The sequence below is a fragment of the Cucurbita pepo genome, chromosome 18 (genome assembly GCF_057944985.1).
Source record: "Cucurbita pepo subsp. pepo isolate OVF chromosome 18, ASM5794498v1, whole genome shotgun sequence".
Classification (NCBI taxonomy): domain Eukaryota; kingdom Viridiplantae; phylum Streptophyta; class Magnoliopsida; order Cucurbitales; family Cucurbitaceae; genus Cucurbita; species Cucurbita pepo.
Genome location: NC_141815.1, coordinates 2,381,277 through 2,399,800, shown reverse-complemented (window position 1 = coordinate 2,399,800; position 18,524 = coordinate 2,381,277). Strand labels below are relative to the sequence as shown.

Below are 18,524 nucleotides of genomic sequence, written 5' to 3'. Positions count from 1 at the left end.
GCCAATCGAACATCACTTGTGCAGAATCCAAGCTTGTTCAACCACACACGCCTACACTTAAAGATTTATATTGATGACTTATGGTATGTATAGGTACAGAGAATATAAAGAATGAAAAAATTACATCTTTAAATCACTGTCTAGAAGAATATATATATGGTTTAGCTTACTATATATATATATAGCCATTGAACAAGCTCTCCATAATCTAACATCCATAACATGCTAGTTCTAAAAGAGGTAGTATCATAAGCGGTGTGGGCACATGTGACTTGTTACTCTATTTGGTTGGTTAGGCATGTGACTGCATGCGACAGTGAGCAACAAGTGTGGGCTTGCAACGTGATGCAAGGTGATATTAGCGGTTGCGGGGGTGAGGGGTGTGTGATGGTTGGTTGCTATACGAGGACGACTGGGTGAGGAGCTGTGAGGACTACTAAAGAGGCTAAAAGGAGTTGACAATGAGAGAGTGGTCTCCGAAACATCCATAGTATGCTAGTTCCAAAAGAGGAAGTATAATAAGCGTTGTGGGCACATGTGACTTGTTACTCTATCTGATTGGTTAGGCATGCGACAGGGAGTGAGGGTGGGAGTGGCAAGGGACGTGGGCATGCAGCATGCGACAATGAGCAACGAGTGTGGGCTTGCAACGTGATGCAAGGTGATATTGGCGGTTGCGGGGGCGAGGGGTGTGTGATGGTTGGTTGCTATACGAGGACGACTGGGTGAGGAGCTGTGAGGACTACTAACGAGGCCAAAAGGAGTTGGCTATGAGCGAGTGGTCTCCGAGGGGAGTGTCATTTGCAAAGTGCGAGAGCAAGAATGGTTCTACCATCTACGAGAATCATCTACCGCCCACGAGAAATAGAAAAAATCCTATATATATATACATACATACATACTCTCGAGATGACCCAAACCTTTTCGTGTTGACGTCACACCTTAATCGTTATATTATGATAATTTTTTTAATAAATTTGAAGATAATAATGAATTTTTAAAAAAATCAGACAGCATAATTAAAACATACTTATTAGGTAAAAATATTTGGTATAATCAACGAATTTATTAATTAATAAATTGATTGTCAATGGAAAATGCCATAGTAATTTCTAATATTAACTCCATTTATTATTTACCATAAAAGAAAATTTTAAAATAATGTAATTATAAATTAAATTAATATATCATGTCAAATAATCAGAAAATCGACTAATTTTTTAAATTTACTATTTAAAAATAATAATTATTTATTTATTTATTTTAAATGAAAATATAAACTCTTTTGATGGTCGAAAAAGCCACCGCAGCGCCATTTCCATCGAACCAAAAAGAGACCAACGAGTCAAAGAAGAAGAATCGAACCACAGAAACAGCAAGAACAGGATCAAGAACAAGGCGAAATCGAAACCAGATTCCGTAGCAAAACGAAACCAGAAGAAAATATGCATTCTTTTGGTTATCGAGCCAATGCTTTGGTCACTTTCGCTGTTACGATTCTTGCAATTATGTGCACCATGGCCTCCTTCTCCGATAACTTCAACTCTCCCTCTCCCACGGCTCGGGTTCAGGTCGAACATTCGTTTTCTCTTGCTATTTTTTTTTTTAATTTTTTAATTTTGGTTAGATCTGTGGCTCATACGGTTTGGATTTTGGTTTGATTTCTCGGAGCGATTGAGATTTGTTGTGCATTTTGTTTGTTCTGATTGTTTTAGGTGTTGAGCATTAACCGGTTTCAGAAGCAGATTCATGGAAATGACGAGGTATATTCTTGGAGATTCGTCTTTTCCTCGATTCTTGAATTGAATGGTTCAGATTGTTTCTTTTTTGTGATCGTCGAAGCCTGCTTTGGGGTTTGATTCTTATGAATCTAGGGAATCTTTTGGACAATGATGTCCGAGTTTGTTTTCTTGCTAGTTACATCTTTGTACGTGTTTATTGATTGAAAGAATGGAAGGAGAGAAATGATGAATCTCCGACCTAAAATCCTTAGTCCTGCGATCTTAAAGCCAAATGCGATCTTGGAGAATTGATAGAACATATCTGTTGTTTGCTGTTTTATGGAGTATTTGGTTTGAGATGAATAAGAGAAGTTTTAGACAGGATGAGCACAGCCAATGTGGAGATTAGTTAGCTTCTTTATGGCTAATCTTTGGTATAGCCTTGTCATTTGGATCCTTCTGTGGTTGCCTTTTCTTTTTGTAAGTGTTTTTGTATTATAAGTAGAGTTTTGCTCCAAAGAGAGATAGAGAGAAAAGAAAAAAGATATCTGTATAGGTTCTATATCTTCATGAAATATTCATAGAGGTTTATTCGAACCGTCTTCAAATTTGCTTGAAGTTTGAGAACATTTCAAATTTCTCTTTTCCTCGGGCTCTTTAATCAGCTTAGGTCATTGAAATTGTGAAAACGGACGATGTAATTGTAACAGCCCAAGCCCACTTCTTGTAGATATTGTCTGCTTAGCTCGTTACGTATCACCATCAGCCTCATGGTTTTAAAACGCGTCTGTTTAGGAGAGGTTTCCACACTCTTATAAGGAATTCTTCGTTTCCATCTCCAACCGATGTGGGATCTCATAGCAATACTCTGGAAGGGTAGCACTAATTTAAAACTTATCTCAGAAACACTCTGTAGAGGATACATTGAAAGAGGACACTAGGCAGCTCTTATTACTGAATAGATGCTGTCATGATCATGGTGGCTATCCAACATGATATCGGATTATTAGACGTGCATTGCTTAATTCTCTTGCCTTGAAACGGGTTTCAAGTTGGTGTCAAGTATCAAATGTATGTTGTTCAGTTACTTCGAAACTCATGCAATAGTAGTCAAATCGATAATTTCTCTGTTGGTTTTTAGATGTTAATTACGTTACGAACAAGGATAACCATTCATCACAATGGTTTTGATATTTATTATAGCTTTATACCTTAGAGTCTGAACTGAAGTTCTTTAACTGTGCAGGTCACCATGACCCTAAATATCTCGATGGACTTGCAGTCTTTATTTACATGGAACACAAAGCAGGTTTGGAACAACCTATTTCATAATTTTGGTCTTTTTCCTTGTGACTTTTGTGCCATTTGTATGGCTTTTGAGATATTTGAATGTTGAATCTTGAGTTATTTTACTGTGGATCCGACTTGAGATCCTTTTCATTGATTTCGGAATATGGACACAAAAATTATGTTGTAGTCTGTACTCGTCTTATCTCATTTCCAGCTCCGGTAGGCTTCGGTAGTTTGTTTTCATATCATGACTAGCTGACTTAAGCGAATACGATTATTAGATTTTAATACAAGTTTACAGGTTTTTGTTTTTGTAGCTGCTGAGTATGAGACTCCTAAGAACTCCTTGAACCAGGTAAGCTCCATCGATACATCTCCCGGATTTCTAATCCTGCTGCTTATCTTATTCAGTTGTTATGACGCCGTGTTTCAGATCTCGCTGTGGGATGGTATAATACCTTCCAAAGAGAACGCAAAGTTTTCGATTCACACTTCAAACAAGTACCGTTTCATCGATCAGGTGAGCCATAGCTACATTACATTAATCTCTGCAATATTAGATGAAGCTACCTTTTCATCTACATCAACCTTATCTTGTTATACCATGTTTTATCTTCTAGGGAAGCAATCTTAGAGGTAAAGAATTCAACTTGACACTGCATTGGCATGTGATGCCGAAGACGGGTAAAATGTCTGCCGATAAGATAGTGATGACTGGGTATCGCTTACCGGTGGACTATCGATGAAGACGCGTCGATATGGTATTTAAAACTTACTCTCACATATATGAGAATACAAAAACTCGAGTTCGGCTGAGTTAGAAATTTTCAGACAGGAGAAAAGTTGGTTGTATGAGATAGATGCATAGCGAGTCTTTCTTGCTTGGACTTTTTGATTCATCCTTCTTTTCATTAACTTTGGCCTCGCCCTTTTGATGCATTGGAAATTCAATAGAGTTGGTATAACATGACTCACTTTTATTATGGTCAAAGTAGATATATATTTATAATTTTTCTTCAATAGGCCGCCTTGTGTCAATCATATTTTTCAAATCACGTTTTTAGTCGCACGCGCACGCGCACGCGCACGCGCACAATCTTGTAGCCGTTATTATGAATGTGAGTTGATAGTAAAATATTAATGTGGGTGTGATTATGAATGTGAGTTGATTAGAAAATATCAATGTGGATGTGATTAGTGAGGGGCATCTCATCCATTGGGCTCATGGAATGATGCTGAAAATGTGGGAATGTCTTAGTTAGTTGTAGGTGATCAATATCACGATTATAATGGTGACCTTTATGTGGTGTCTATCTAACCTATGATGTGATCGAGGAGGACGGTGCATCATCCAACACACCACACAGAGTGGACATTGAAGAGAAGACGAGACATAAGCAAGATATGGTCCACGAGTAGACACAAGTGTCAAAGATAGGCTTGTTGAAGGGTCAGGTAGGGTCTTGGGCCTTAACCTTGCAAGTCGGGGTTTCGAATGGAATTTGGGCAAGCAACTCTAGAGTTAAGTCCGCCTATATGAAATATGAATGCTCGCCATATTTGGTAACAATTGGACTTCGGATGGACGCTCTACGACATCGTATGATCGTTCGCCAAAATGACGTCTACTCGAGGAGAATTGAAAATGCCTCAAAATGTATCTTAGGTGGAGACATGATATTAGCTCTTCACCACTCTTGGGCTCTATGGCCTAAGCGAGCTATCTTGTGGCACATACGTGTGTCACAGTAAGGGCGAGTGTTGCAAGACGAGTGTCTCAGGCGACTTCTTTTGAAATAGATCTTTCAAGGACAATACAGAGTGGCATTGGTGTATCGGTATTGTGCTTCAGCCCATGTGTTGGAGGTTGAATTTTGCACCCACTATCCGGTACAGGGTCCATAAATGACATGACATGGGCATGGGAGGATCAATGTCTCGATTGAACCTGGATGGATAGATGTTAGGATGTCTTGAAGTTATGTACGACAAGTAGACCAATTACCGATGACATGATCGAGCATGCTACGATGCCTGATGACACCCCATGACTTGGGATGACATCGAGACATATGAGTCATGTTAATTAGGAACCAATATGATGTTGGATGTGACATTCCACACAAGAGACCTTGGCCACAAGTAAGGGTAAGGTCAAGCCGAATGACTTGGTCTAGTGTAGAGGCAAGATGGTTGTATCACAAATCATTGAACATGCACATGCAGGCGGCGTATGTGGTTGAATAAGTTTTGATTCCATACAAGTGATGTTCGATTGGGTGAAGACAAATCTCACCTAAGGTCCGACGAAGCCACAAAACTGAACGAAAAATGAATATGGAGCTTCGGTTCTTCTTAAGACCGGTCGTGAGCGTGTCAATATCACGACGCTGCACAGTTGGAAAAATACGACCGTGACATCCAACACCATCCCCTCCTCATTGACCCACTTAATAACTCAAACTCTTATCACTCTTTGCTTCCACCGTCCATTTCTATGAAATGGATGTCAGCCCAGGCACTGCAACCGGCCCAACCCATTGCGGACTTTATTATTATTTTTTTTTTTAATGTATTCGGGTTGGGTCAGTTAACGCGATCCTTTGTATACTCTGAACTTTAAAATTCAACCCAGACTCGAAATGCTATTTAACCTAACCCAACCCTTATAATTCGGGTTGGATCAAGTTCTCGGGTTGAATGTACACCCCTGTTTTAATAATACTCTTGAACTTTAAAATAAAAATAAAAATTCAAAAATGCTCTTATGGTTAGTTTTGGAGGAAATTGTTAATAACTTGTTTCAAAGATTTTTCTCGAACTTTCAAAAGTTTTTAAAAATATCTTTAAACTTTAAAATTGGTCGTTAATTTAAAAAATACTCTTACCGTTAGTAAATTAATCGGTTCCCATCAAATTATACATATTGAAAAAGTTAGAACAAAAATTTATTTGTATAATTTTTATGATTAATTGTTAGTAAAGGTCCATTCGACATCGGAGTATATGAACTTCCAATAGTTTATCGAATAAATTAATAAGTCGGGCATTTCCGACCCACCAAGCAAAACCGATAGTTTCTTGGTCAGACTAGCTAAAATTAAAGTTTCATAAAGAGCGTTTACACAGGGTAGAACCTCTTTAAAGAATATAAGGTTTTCATGAGGCTGAACTTGAGCCACACTCCAAGCACAAATACCTTCATTTAAGAGAATATTTTTTTGTATAGAAAGTCTCAAATTCAGGACCTTCAGCGGCACGGATTTTTGTACAAAATCATAGGCACGTAGGTTCAGGACCAGGCCAACCACTCTAAGAGCACTCATCCATAAACCAATTATCGGTACAAATAACATAAACAAATTGCTCGAATTGCTTATGATGGATGCCAGTGAATTTTGTGAGATGAACGACTCTCCACAATAGTATGATATTGTCCACTTTGAGCATAAGCTCTCATGGCTTTGCTTTGGGCTTCCCCAAAAAGTAGTCACAATGGAAATAATATTCTTTGATTATAAACCCATGATCATTCTCTAAATTAGCGGATGTGAGACTTTCATCCAACACCTCCTCTCGAACAAAGTACACCTCCCCTTAATCGAGGCTCGACTCATTTTCTTTTAGTCATTTTTTACTATGCCTTCGAGGCGGGAGGCTCGACTCCTTTTCTTTTGGAGTCTTAGTCATTTTTTTATTCATTTATTATTAGTTCTTAGAACTTTCGCCACCGCAGTGGTTTTAGCAAATATTCTCATGGTATCAGAGTCCTTACTACAATTCTGATCGTTTCTTCTCGGCTTCGGAATCCATATGATCACCATCAAACTTTCTTGCTCCAATTATCTTCCTTGGAAAAACCAACTTATCCCTCCAGTAAGAACATGCTGGGATATGTTGATGGAACTATAGTTCCACCACCTGACTTTGAACCGAAATATCCTCAAAACCTCGAAACATTTTGGTTCCACCACATGATTTTGAACCAGAAATATCCTCAACATCCCTAAATATTTTTCCAACAAAACATTTAAATGTTTTTTTTTTAATTTTTAATTTGGGTGTCATCACAATTGGTTTGGAAACGCGTTCGAGAATCGGAATCCTTTCCTCACCGACGCTGCATTCTCAGTTTGGATTCCGTTTTTCATCGACTTAATTCCTAGGAGTGTTCATATACTCGAGAACCCAACTAAATCTGACCATCTCGAAAATAGGGTTACAATCCAATCCAACCGTATTTTTTTATATTATTATGAAGATTAAGAATATTTAACATTTATAACTGATGTTATATTGTCAAAATTTAGTGCAACGGATTGATAGTTTGAATTAGTCAAGATATTAGTAATCAATTAATATTTGGAGAATATATTAGTTATAGAATATATCTTAGATTCAGTTAATATTTTCTCGTAAGATTTGATTTGTAGTATATTTTATTTTATTTTCAAGATTTAGTTAGTTTATATTTTTATTGAGTAATAATATTTTCAGATCTATTTACACATTTGAGTGGTAGATATTGTGTTCGTGAATAATTTTATTTGAATTTTATGAAATTTTAATTATTAATGTAATATGTACGATTAGGGGTGTACATTCAACCCGACAACCCGGACCAACCCAACCCGAACTATAAGGGTTGGGTTGGATTGGATTAGCATTTCGGGTAGGGTTGGGTTCATTTTTCTGAACCCGAACTGAATCGGTTCGGTTTCGGGTTCATGGGCAAAATGTTCGGGTTGACCCGAGCCAAATAAAATATATAGAATTATTATGAAGATTCTTTCATATTAATAGGTTTGCCAGAGTGGTACTGAAGTTAGTCCATGAACATTTACGCTCGAGTTTGATTGTTATTCCGATTCCGATTTTGTTATTTTTAATTTCTTTGTTTTGTTTATATTATTTTATTATTTAATTTCTCTGTCTTTGTTTAATTTTATTATATATATATATATATATATATATATATATATATATATATATATATATATATATATATATATATATATATAAATAAAATTAAATATATATATATATATATATATATATATATATATATATTTTAAAATATCTTAATATTTCATACCCTTTTTAAAACACATTAGAATAAACTATAACTAACTTATTCCTTTCATGATTTATCGTTGTATTTTAGTTACTTTAACCAATTCTAAAAAATGTCCATATTGATTTGTGTTTGTTTGACAACTTTTAATATATTTTATTTAAAATTGTATTCCAATTAATTATAGATTGCCGATAAATAAAACTTAAAAAAACATTTGACAACCCAATCCGACCCAAGCCGAACCCAACCCGAAAATAGAGGGTTGGGTTGGGTTGGGTTGTGAAAAATTTTGGGTTGGGTTGGGTTACCAATCCAACCAACCCGAACTTTTGGGTTGGGTCAAAAAAATCCCCCAACCCGATCCAACCCGGACCATGTACACCCCTATGTACGATAAATAATTACTCTTTCTTAAAATATTAGAAAAAAAAAACAATTTGACGTCATAATCCAACCAAACATTTAAATGTTTTTTTTTTTTAATTTTTAATTTTTTAATTTAGGTATCATCACAATTGGTTCACTCACTCTTCCAAAAACGCGTTCGAGAATCGGAATCCTCTCCTCACCGACGCCGCGTTCTCCGTTTCGATTCCGTTTTTCAGCGTCAGTCCCCCATTAAGCTCTTCAATTGATCCATAATTTCTCCCCATCTTTCAAAATGTTCTTGAATCGATCTCTCCCACAAATTCTGTTTCCCAGATTCAGTCTCCGAGAGATGCTTTGATCTGTTCTTGGTAATGGCATGGCAATTTCCCTCTCCTTTCTCAAATCCTCTGCTCTCTCTCTCACCATTCTCTCTGTTTTCATCTTCTTCCTCCTCTTCACTCCAAATCACTCGCCGGAATCCTCGTCCAGAAGGTCCCTAATCGCCGCCGGCGACTCCAATTCCAATGCGTCTTCGATCCCATATTGTTCCTCTCGTGAATCTCACTTCGATGGCCTCGTTAACTACTTGTATTTCCATTTCTGCGTCTTCGATCGAAACCCATTTCTCTCTGTTCCGTTTCTTATTCTCATTCTTCTCCTCCACTTCTACATCCTCATCAAAACCGCTCAGGATCACTTCTCCATTGTCACTTCCAAGCTCGCTTTTCACCTCAATTTGTCTCCGAGTATGGCTGCTGTGACGCTCTTGGCTTTGGGAAATGGCGCTCCTGATGTGTTTGCATCTGTTGCGGCGGTTCGTGGTGGGCATTATCGAACTGGATTCGGTGCAATTCTCTCTGCCGGCACGTTTGTTTCGGCTTTTGTGGTTGGATTTGTGGCCATTTATGCTGCTCCGTTTTCGGTGAATCCGGCACAGTTTGTGAGGGATGTGTTGTTTTATTTGACCGCAGCGTTGTTCTTGTTCTATGTGTATCTTAGTGCAGAGATTTTCTTGTGGCAAGCTGTTGGGTTTGTTGGATTCTATCTGTTCTTTGTTGGGCTGGTGTTTTGGATGGATTTGGGGAATGGGAAGGCTAAGAGTGGGGCTGATATGGGAGTGGCTAGAGAAGCTGAGGGTGAGTTGCATCAAGACTGTGAGATGGGAGAAGGCTACAGACATGTAGATGAAGGAAAAAACAATTCTGGCTTATGGGAAGCTCTTCGAATGGTATGTTTCTTTGACCAGATTCTAATTTGAGGTGCACTTGTGATTATGTTCTATATTTGAACTTGATTTGATTAATCATGGAACCATCAATTTTGCTATTATGCGTTCTTAGATAGTCTATTTTGTTTTAGTAATTCAAAATGAATCATGGACGGGTTGTTTGTGTTGGATGATGAAAGTCTCATATTGGCTAATTTAGGAAATGATCATGGATTTATAATCAAAGAATACTCTCTCTATTGGAGTGAGGCCTTTTGGGGAAGCCCAAAGCACAACCATGAGAGCTTATGCTCAAAGTGGACAATATCATACCATTGTGGAGAGTTGTGTTCATCTAACATGGTATCAGAGCCATGCCCTAAACGTAGTCGTGCCAATAGATTGGTAAATCCTCAAATGTCGAACAAAGGACTCCAAAAGAAAAAGGAGTTGAGCCTCGATTAAGGGGAGGCGTACTTTGTTCGAGGGGAGGTGTTGGATGATGAAAGTCTCACATCGGCTAATTTAGGAAATGATCATGGGTTTATAATCAAAGAATACTCTCTCCATTGGAGTGAGGCCTTTGGGAAAACCCAAAGCAAAGCCATGAGAGCTTATGCTCAAAGTGGACAATATCATACCATTGTGGAGAGTCGTGTTCATCTAACATGGTATCAGAGTCATGCCCTAAACTTAGTCGTGCCAATAGATCGGTAAATCCTCAAATGTCTAACAAAGGACTCCAAAAGAAAAAGGAGTTGAGCCTCGATTAAGGGGAGACGTACTTTGTTCGAGGGGAGGTGTTGGATGATGAAAGTCTCACATCGGCTAATTTAGGAAATGATCATGGGTTTATAATCAAAGAATACTCTCTCCATTGGAGTGAGGCCTTTTGGGGAAGCCCAAAGTAAAGCCACGAGAGCTTATACTCAAAGTGGACAATATCATACCATTGTGGAGAGTCGTGTTCACCTAACAGTTTGAAGACTTCTTTTCTAGTTCGTTCATAGAACTTGTTTGGTGGTTAATATGTTTAGTATTAGATTGATTAGTCAAATTTTTGTAATACTTCAAAAGATTGTGGTAGGAGGTTTGAGTTCAGTTCTATTTAAGTTCATGCATAGAACTGATTACATTGTTTGTTTATTGGTTGTGATAGAACATAGAAGGAGGTTTGGGATCGGTGCGCTTTGATGTCTCGATTTAAGTTCATTCGTAGAGCTGATTACATGGTCAATCTTTGTAAAGATTTTCATTGATTATGGGACTTGGGAGGAGGTTCAGATGATCTGGTTATGTAAACAACTCTGTTTTAAGTTCATTCATGGAACTAATTACATGGAAAATTTGTTTAAAGATTTTGATTGATCGTGGGAGGCCAAGATTAGTCAAATTATTAGTGCGCTTTGACGCCTCGATTTAAGTTCATTCGTAGAACTGATTACATGGTCAATCTTTTTAAAGATTTTCATTGATTATGGGACAAGGGAGGAGGTTCAGATGATCTGACTATCTGAACAACTCTATTTAAGTTCATTCATCGAACTAGTTGCATGGAAAATTTGTTTGAAGATTTTGATTGATCGTCGGGGGGGTCAAGATTAGTCAAGTTATTAGCGCACTTTCACGCCTCTATTTAAGTTCATACTTCTAAATCTAAAGGAGGTGGATTCTTCTTGTCACAATCCCAAAATAGTAAGTCAAAAGCTTTAGAAAAAGAATCTTCATGAACATCAACCTCCATACCGAAATCAACTGGTTGATCGACTGATTCCACACTACTCAAACTTACCTCCGAATCAACCTCAGAGACGCCACCATGAGGTGTAGGGTCCTTTGTCGAGTGAATAACTTCTCTTGTTAAATCTAAATCCGAAGCCAAAGGAGTAAAGACAAAATGGTTGATAAGGGATAAGATAAGTGAAGGGGCACAAGTATGCTAAAAGCCATGTACATCTTTCTTCATTTGAATGAGAATTCAAAGAATTTTCGTTAAAACATGGATGGAAAGAAGAAAAAGCCTCCTTTCTTACAAGAATAAGACAAATGATAGGCTTATATGTAACCATTCTTCCCCTTTAGCACTTAGGAGCTTGGAAATCTCAAAATCCATAAGGGAGGTTTCTAAAACTATGAGGGATATGCTCTGATAAAAGAGTTTTTTTGATATTCTTCTCACTTTTAAACTCCGAACACACCTTTTAAAACAGGAGTGCCACTTTTTTTCCTTTCTTCCACGAGGTAAATTCCGTGAGACAACGAAACAAATAAGGGTTTATTGGCAATACCATCACTGCTTTTGATCTTACTACAAAGTCCAAAAGGAACCCACAAAGGAAAATACTTATCTTAGAAGAAGACACTAATGATGAAGAACTGGATGAAAGCTAAAAGAGATATTCAAAGAAGAAACCGAAGTAAAGAAGGGAAGGGATGGAGAGGACAGGCGAGAGGAGAGAGTATTTTCCACGCTTTTACAAAAAAACTTTTTAACTGGCTTTTGTAATGTTGTTTTCGTAATTGTCAATAATCGAGGCATGATCTTAGTCGTACATGATTAGTTCTATAGGTTGTACCTAGATTCCCTAGAGTTCGAAAAGATTGTCAATAGTCGAGGCATGATCTTAGTCGTACATGATTAGTTCTATAGGTTGTACCTAGATTCCCTAGAGTTCGAAAAGATTGTCAATAGTCGAGGCATGATCTTAGTCGTACATGATTAGTTCTATAGGTTGTACCTGGGTTCCCTAGAGTTCGAAAAGATTGTCAATAGTCGAGGCATGATCTTAGTCGTACATGATTAGTTCTATAGGTTGTACCTAGGTTCCCTAGAGTTCGAAAAGATTGTCAATAGTCGAGGCATGATCTTAGTCGTACATGATTAGTTCTATAGGTTGTACCTAGATTCCCTAGAGTTCGAAAAGATTGTCAATAGTCGAGACATGATCTTAGTCGTACATGATTAGTTCTCTAGGTTGTACCTAGATTCCCTAGAGTTCGAAAAGATTGTCAATGGTCGAGGCATGATCTTAGTCGTACATGATTAGTTCTATAGGTTGTACCTAGATTCCCTAGAGTTCGAAAAGATTCTCAATAGTTGGAGGCTCTTTACCATAATTTTTCTTGTTCTGATTCTTTGTGTTGTTCTCCCATTGGTTGAGACTTGTATTTTTTTGTGCCCGCTCTTCGATTATGTGATATCGATGAAGGGTTATCGATTAACTGGAAAGGTAAACCCATATGTTTTAAATTTTTTAGAAAAGGATATTGTAGACTGCTAAAATGAAACTGCAGGTTGATTACTTGTCGAAATGAAAGTTTGATCCGAAATCCGTTGTAAAAGAGACCTAAAAGTTATCTTTTGGTGCAAACTTCATGAATTGTCTTCGAGTATCGCTCCACGTTGTTGTTTTCTTTCTGTTCTCTTACATTTGAAATGTTATTGACACTAAAAACCAATACAAATAGAAATTTATTGCTTTAAATTATATTTTGTTGGTTCATAAGATGGCTTGAATGTTGGTCGATATATTGGATTCTATCGATTTGATTGAGACGTTTTCTGATGTTTGTTGCGACGAACTACCTTGCGGTTAGTTTTGGTAGTTATATTGTTGGTTGGTGCTTGGTTCTTTATTTTCTTTGGAATGTTTGAAGTGGTGAAGGTGTTACTTATAGCTTCAACATTTGGTTCTTGATTTTCTTCGTTCTTCAAATGCTTATCAATCTTCTTGGCCGATCCCTTTCGGGTTGTATTTGCTGTTTTTTTTATTTTTTTGTATATAAACTAGAAGTTTCCTTGACTAGTAATATTTCTCGTCTTTTCGTTTCAATGTTTAGATCCCGAAAGCATGGGAGGCTCCGGTCGTGTTTCTCCTGAAGCTCACCATTCCCCAACCCGCACCTTCCGAATGGAGCAGATTCTTTACCTCAGCCAATATTTCCCTGTGTCCCATTGCTCTTCTCTATGCCTGTAACTCATTCATGTCTTTTAACCATCCCATTGCTTTCCTCTTACCGAATACGCATTTACCTCTTTGGTTCGTAGTACTCTTAGCAAGCTCCTCTCTTGCAATTCTGCACTTCGTCACCGAAACCGAGCCCCCGAAAACTGAGAAAGTCCCTGTTGTGCTTGCAGCATTTGTTATGAGTGTATTTTGGATTTCGACCACCGCAGGTGAACTTCTGAACTGTCTTGCAGCTCTTGGAGTGCTTCTCAAACTCCCAGCAGCTCTACTTGGGCTTACTGTGCTTGCATGGGGAAACTCAGTTGGGGATCTTGTGGCTGATGTTGCTCTTGCAAAAGCAGGCCAGCCCTTGCTGGCTATGGCTGGATGCTTTGCAGGACCGATGTTTAACATGCTTGTCGGGCTCGGAACGGCATTGGTTATACAAACAGCTAACAATTATCCAGAGGCCTATCAGCTTCAATTCCATATCGGAATCGTGATTGCGTTCGTGTTCCTACTTTTCAGCCTGATGGGTTCCTTGCTTGTAGTTATTTGGTGCAGATTTCGGGTGCCTCGGTTTTGGGGATTCTGCCTTGTTGTGCTCTACATTGTTTTCATGGCTACCAGTTTACTGATGGCTGAGTATTCTCCATGATTAAACACCCTTCTAGACTGAACCATAAGACCAAGAAACTCCATGTATGCCAATGAAGCAGCGTTCGGGCAGCGACCGAGAATGGTAGAGTAGGCGGTTTAACCGTGTAGCCTAGGCATGAAGCGGTCTTTGCTCAACAGCCTCAAGCCACTTCTAGCAAGCAAATGTAAATATTTCAATTCCTACCGAGTTTCATTAACGTATAGCAGAACAAGATTGGTGTTCTGCCTGTGGCGTCTGGTTCTGTTGCAGCGAAGGTATGGTTACCCGAAGGGATGTTCGTAAATTTGGTTGCTCGAACGGGCGTTTTATTTAGGGTCCATTTGTTGTTTACTTCCTATAAATGTACTAAAGTTTTGATATCATGAGTTGAAGGGAAGGTACCCCAAGCATCTGTTTAAGCTTGCAAACTGGTTGCTATCTTACAATGATGTTAAACTTGGGAGATTGGTATCTGATCAAACGTTGTGAGTGGCTAAAGCAGAGGATGGGAATCAACTAAAGTAGACCGATGATACTAGAGGTGTACATTCAACTGACAATCCGGACCAATCCAATCCGAATTATAAAGGTTGGGTTGGGTTCATTTTTCTGAACTCGAACTGAATGGGTTCGGTTTCGGGTTTGTGAGTAAAATATTTGAGTTGACCCAAGCTAAATAAAAATATATAAAATATATCAAGAATACTTTTGTATTAATGAATTTGCCAGAGTGGTATCGAGGTCAGTTTAAAACATCCATGCCCGAGTTCAACGCCAGATAAATACTCTAGAAATGCCGGTATTTAGTTGTCTTTGGTTTTTATGACAATGTTAAATTATGTTAATATGCCTTTTGGGTTGGGTTGTGAAAATTTTCAGGTTGGGTTGGGTTTACCAATCCAACCAACCCGAATTTTTGGGTTGGGTCAAAAAAATCTCCCAACCCGACCCAACCCGGACCATTACACCCCTAGATGATACTAAAGCCTCGTTGCAAAATTTTGACCTTTCAATTGATTCTATGACACATGCCAACTCCGAAACAAGGAAGAGGAGAAAATGTAAACCTTCCCGAGGCATTTTAAAAATTTGTATTACATTTTAAAATTCTTAAATTTGCCCGTTGCATTTGCTTCTCGTGGGGGTTGGTCAACGAACAAAAATGTTGTATTTTCCGATACATCGATGTGGATTGGATTAATTTTTCTGATGGGTGTCCTTAATTATCTCTTGAACCTCTTCGTTCTTGATACAAAAATGAAGCGACCCTCCCCTAATTCTTTCGAATTTTGAGACACATTATTATGTGTCAAAGAACTCCTAAAGGAATCAAGAATCCTCCCACCCGTACTAAATGTTGATTCAGAAGCTACCATCGACACTGGAACGACCAAAAGATCTTGGGCAATTTTTTTATAAAACTTCTGTATTTAAACTCATTTGCTTTCCACCGTGCCAAAACATTAAAATTATCACCAAGTTCTTCATTGGGGTCAGATAAATATCAATCCACGTCATTCTTTAACTCCAGTGAATTTTCTTTTTCTCTTCTTCGTTTGTATCTTGATAATATTAATATTGAACCACTTAAATTCACTTCATATTTAGGATGATCTAACATACCTCAACTGCATTGCGAACATTAGAAATGGAATCATGCATTTCTTTAAGCTCTTCATTCACAATCAAGTTAATTATGTGAGCACAACACCTCATGTGTAATATCTTTCCATCTAATACAAGTGAATTCAAACTTCTAAGCCTTTTGTTGATATAAGAAATAGCTATATCATTGGAACTTGCATTATCAACTCTGATAGAGATAACTTTATCGATCCGAATTCCAATAAACAACTCTTAATAATCTTACCAATAGTCTTTCCCCTGTGGTTAGCAATTTGGAAAAAGTTGATAATTCTTATGTAAATTCCATTCAGAATCAATAAAGTATGTATTGATTACTACGTAGTTTCTGTTTTGCGAAGTCCACCTATAGTGGTAAGACATAAGAGGTTTGAACTTAGGACATGCGATACGACAAAACAATCTGAAACCCTCATTCTCTATGAATTTAAATGACAACTGGTCCATAATTATCATCTTGGCACATACTGCTCTACATACTCTTTGACTAAATAATGAAGTGACAATATTAGTACCACCCTTTCCATCTATTGAAGGTTGAAAACTTAGGGTGGTTTGTTCTTCATCTTCAACTCGGTACTTTCTACGCTGATTTTTTAAGTGCTTCCATAAATTGCTAGTTCCACAGGAATTAGAATCAAAAGCATAGTCTTTATAACAATAGTTGCACTTTCACTTCTTATTATTGTTTTCTAACCTTGTAAAATGATCCCACATTGTTAATTTTCTAGGTTTTTTATGCTAATGGTGGGTTCGATACGTTATAATTACTAGAGCTAGAATAAGGAGTTTCACATCTACTTGCACGGTTGTTTTCCATCTATTGAAATAAAACTAATATTATTTCAACATTTAACCCAAAAAAATAAAGATTAAATAATTTTTTTAGATAATTAACCTACAAAATATTTTAGGATGCTAAGCCTCTCATATATTATTTGGTATAACGTATTATAAAAAGAAATTAGCCACATTTGTAAGGAACCCTACGTCAAAAAAAAAAAAAAAAAAAAAAATCCTAAGGAGTCTCTCATATATTATTTGGTATAACGTATTATAAAAACAAATTAGCCACATTTGTAAGGAACCCTACGTCAAAAAAAAAAAACAAAAAAAAAATGTCACATGACCACCCTCCCAAAAAATACTACATAACCAACCCTCAATGACGTATAACTAACCATCTGTACTAAAAAATGACACAAAACCAACTGTCTGTCCTAAAAAATGGCACATAAGAAATAACAAAAAAAATGACACATAATCAATTATCTGTCCTAAAAGATGGCACATAACAAACTACTTGTCCTAAAAAAAATGGCACATCACCATGGTATGTCCAAACAAGTGCCACCTAGCCACAACTAATGGAGGTTAGAGACGTCCACGGCTTTATAATTTATAAAAAAAAAAAAAAACAATATCGGCCACAAATAATGGAGTGGAGATATAATGGAAGATCAGCCACAACATAGACACATCCAAACACACTCCAAAAAAAATGTCACATAACCAACCATCTGTCCAAAAAAATGGCACATCACCAACTCTATGTCCAAAAAAAAATGCCATCTATCTGACCACAAATAATGGAGGTCAGAGATGTCATTATAATTTATAAAAGAAAACATCCACCACAAATAATGGAGTGCACACATGTAGAGATGGGAGATGGAGATGAGCCAACCACAACATAGACACATCCAGCCACACACCACAACACACATCCTTGTTTTATTAAAGCACAAATTCTCAAAAAATGCTTACAAGTTCATTGAGATACTGAGAAAACGAGGAGAGATCGAGATCAAGATGGAGAGAGGAGAGGGGAGTTGAGACAAGTTAAAAATGAGAAATAGAAATAAAATTTGAATGGGGAAGGTGTGTATTCTCATTCATATTGATATCCTTTACATAGGATACCAGACCTAGAAAGGAGGAAAATATAAAATAATTAAATATTGAGAATAAAATAAAATATACTGTAAATTAAATTATAATGGAAAGAATATTAAGATATAATATCTAAGATATATTTCATAAATAATATATCTCAACAAGACCACAACATGATGAATCAACGTCGAGTATAACACCAGGAACGACCTACTCTTAACGATCAAAGCAAACCCTTTTGAATCAAATCTCCCCAAGTAGGATTCAAACCTACGACCAATCGATTAATAGCCGACCTGTAACGACCCTAAATTTCCACATACTCAGAGTCGCTACTAATGTCTCATGCTCATCTATAATGCGGAAATATAACTCTTACATGAACATAATTGATAACGTAAACTTCAAAAAAAAAACGTTTAAAACAACTTCTTCTCTGGAAAACACAGCCATGGTCTTACGTGTTTAAATATAAAATACTGAAATTTAGAGAAAACAAAAACAAATACAAAATAATTTAAAACAATGAAATGCAAAACAACCTATTCTAACTTAAGACTAGAAATTTAAATATGAATCTACCCTATGCACGTGCCACAGTCTCTGCTCGCGATGTCGCCGTCCTCCGTACAAGTGCGCCTTGCCTTTACCTGAAAAATGATGTGGCACACGGCCTGAATATTTCAAAGAATACTCAGTAAGTGGCCCCACTATAGGGGCCATGCAAATGCAA

The 18,524-nt window shown here is 37.3% G+C and overlaps 2 protein-coding genes across 2 annotated transcripts; both read left to right on the top strand.

Moving 5' to 3' along the window:
• Window positions 1-1,289: 1,289 nt before the first annotated feature.
• On the top strand, window positions 1,290-4,031 carry LOC111779641 (signal peptidase complex subunit 3B). The gene is made up of 6 exons (XM_023659734.2): window positions 1,290-1,571; window positions 1,716-1,763; window positions 2,968-3,030; window positions 3,313-3,366; window positions 3,445-3,531; window positions 3,632-4,031. The coding sequence occupies exons 1-6, from the start codon at window positions 1,446-1,448 to the stop codon at window positions 3,755-3,757; spliced, it is 504 nt and encodes a 167-aa protein (XP_023515502.1). The 5' UTR covers window positions 1,290-1,445; the 3' UTR covers window positions 3,758-4,031.
• A 4,578-nt stretch (window positions 4,032-8,609) lies between these two features.
• CAX11 (cation exchanger 11) lies at window positions 8,610-14,723 on the top strand. The gene is made up of 2 exons (XM_023660980.2): window positions 8,610-9,685; window positions 13,505-14,723. The coding sequence occupies exons 1-2, from the start codon at window positions 8,834-8,836 to the stop codon at window positions 14,267-14,269; spliced, it is 1,617 nt and encodes a 538-aa protein (XP_023516748.2). The 5' UTR covers window positions 8,610-8,833; the 3' UTR covers window positions 14,270-14,723.
• The last annotated feature ends 3,801 nt before the right edge of the window (window positions 14,724-18,524 follow it).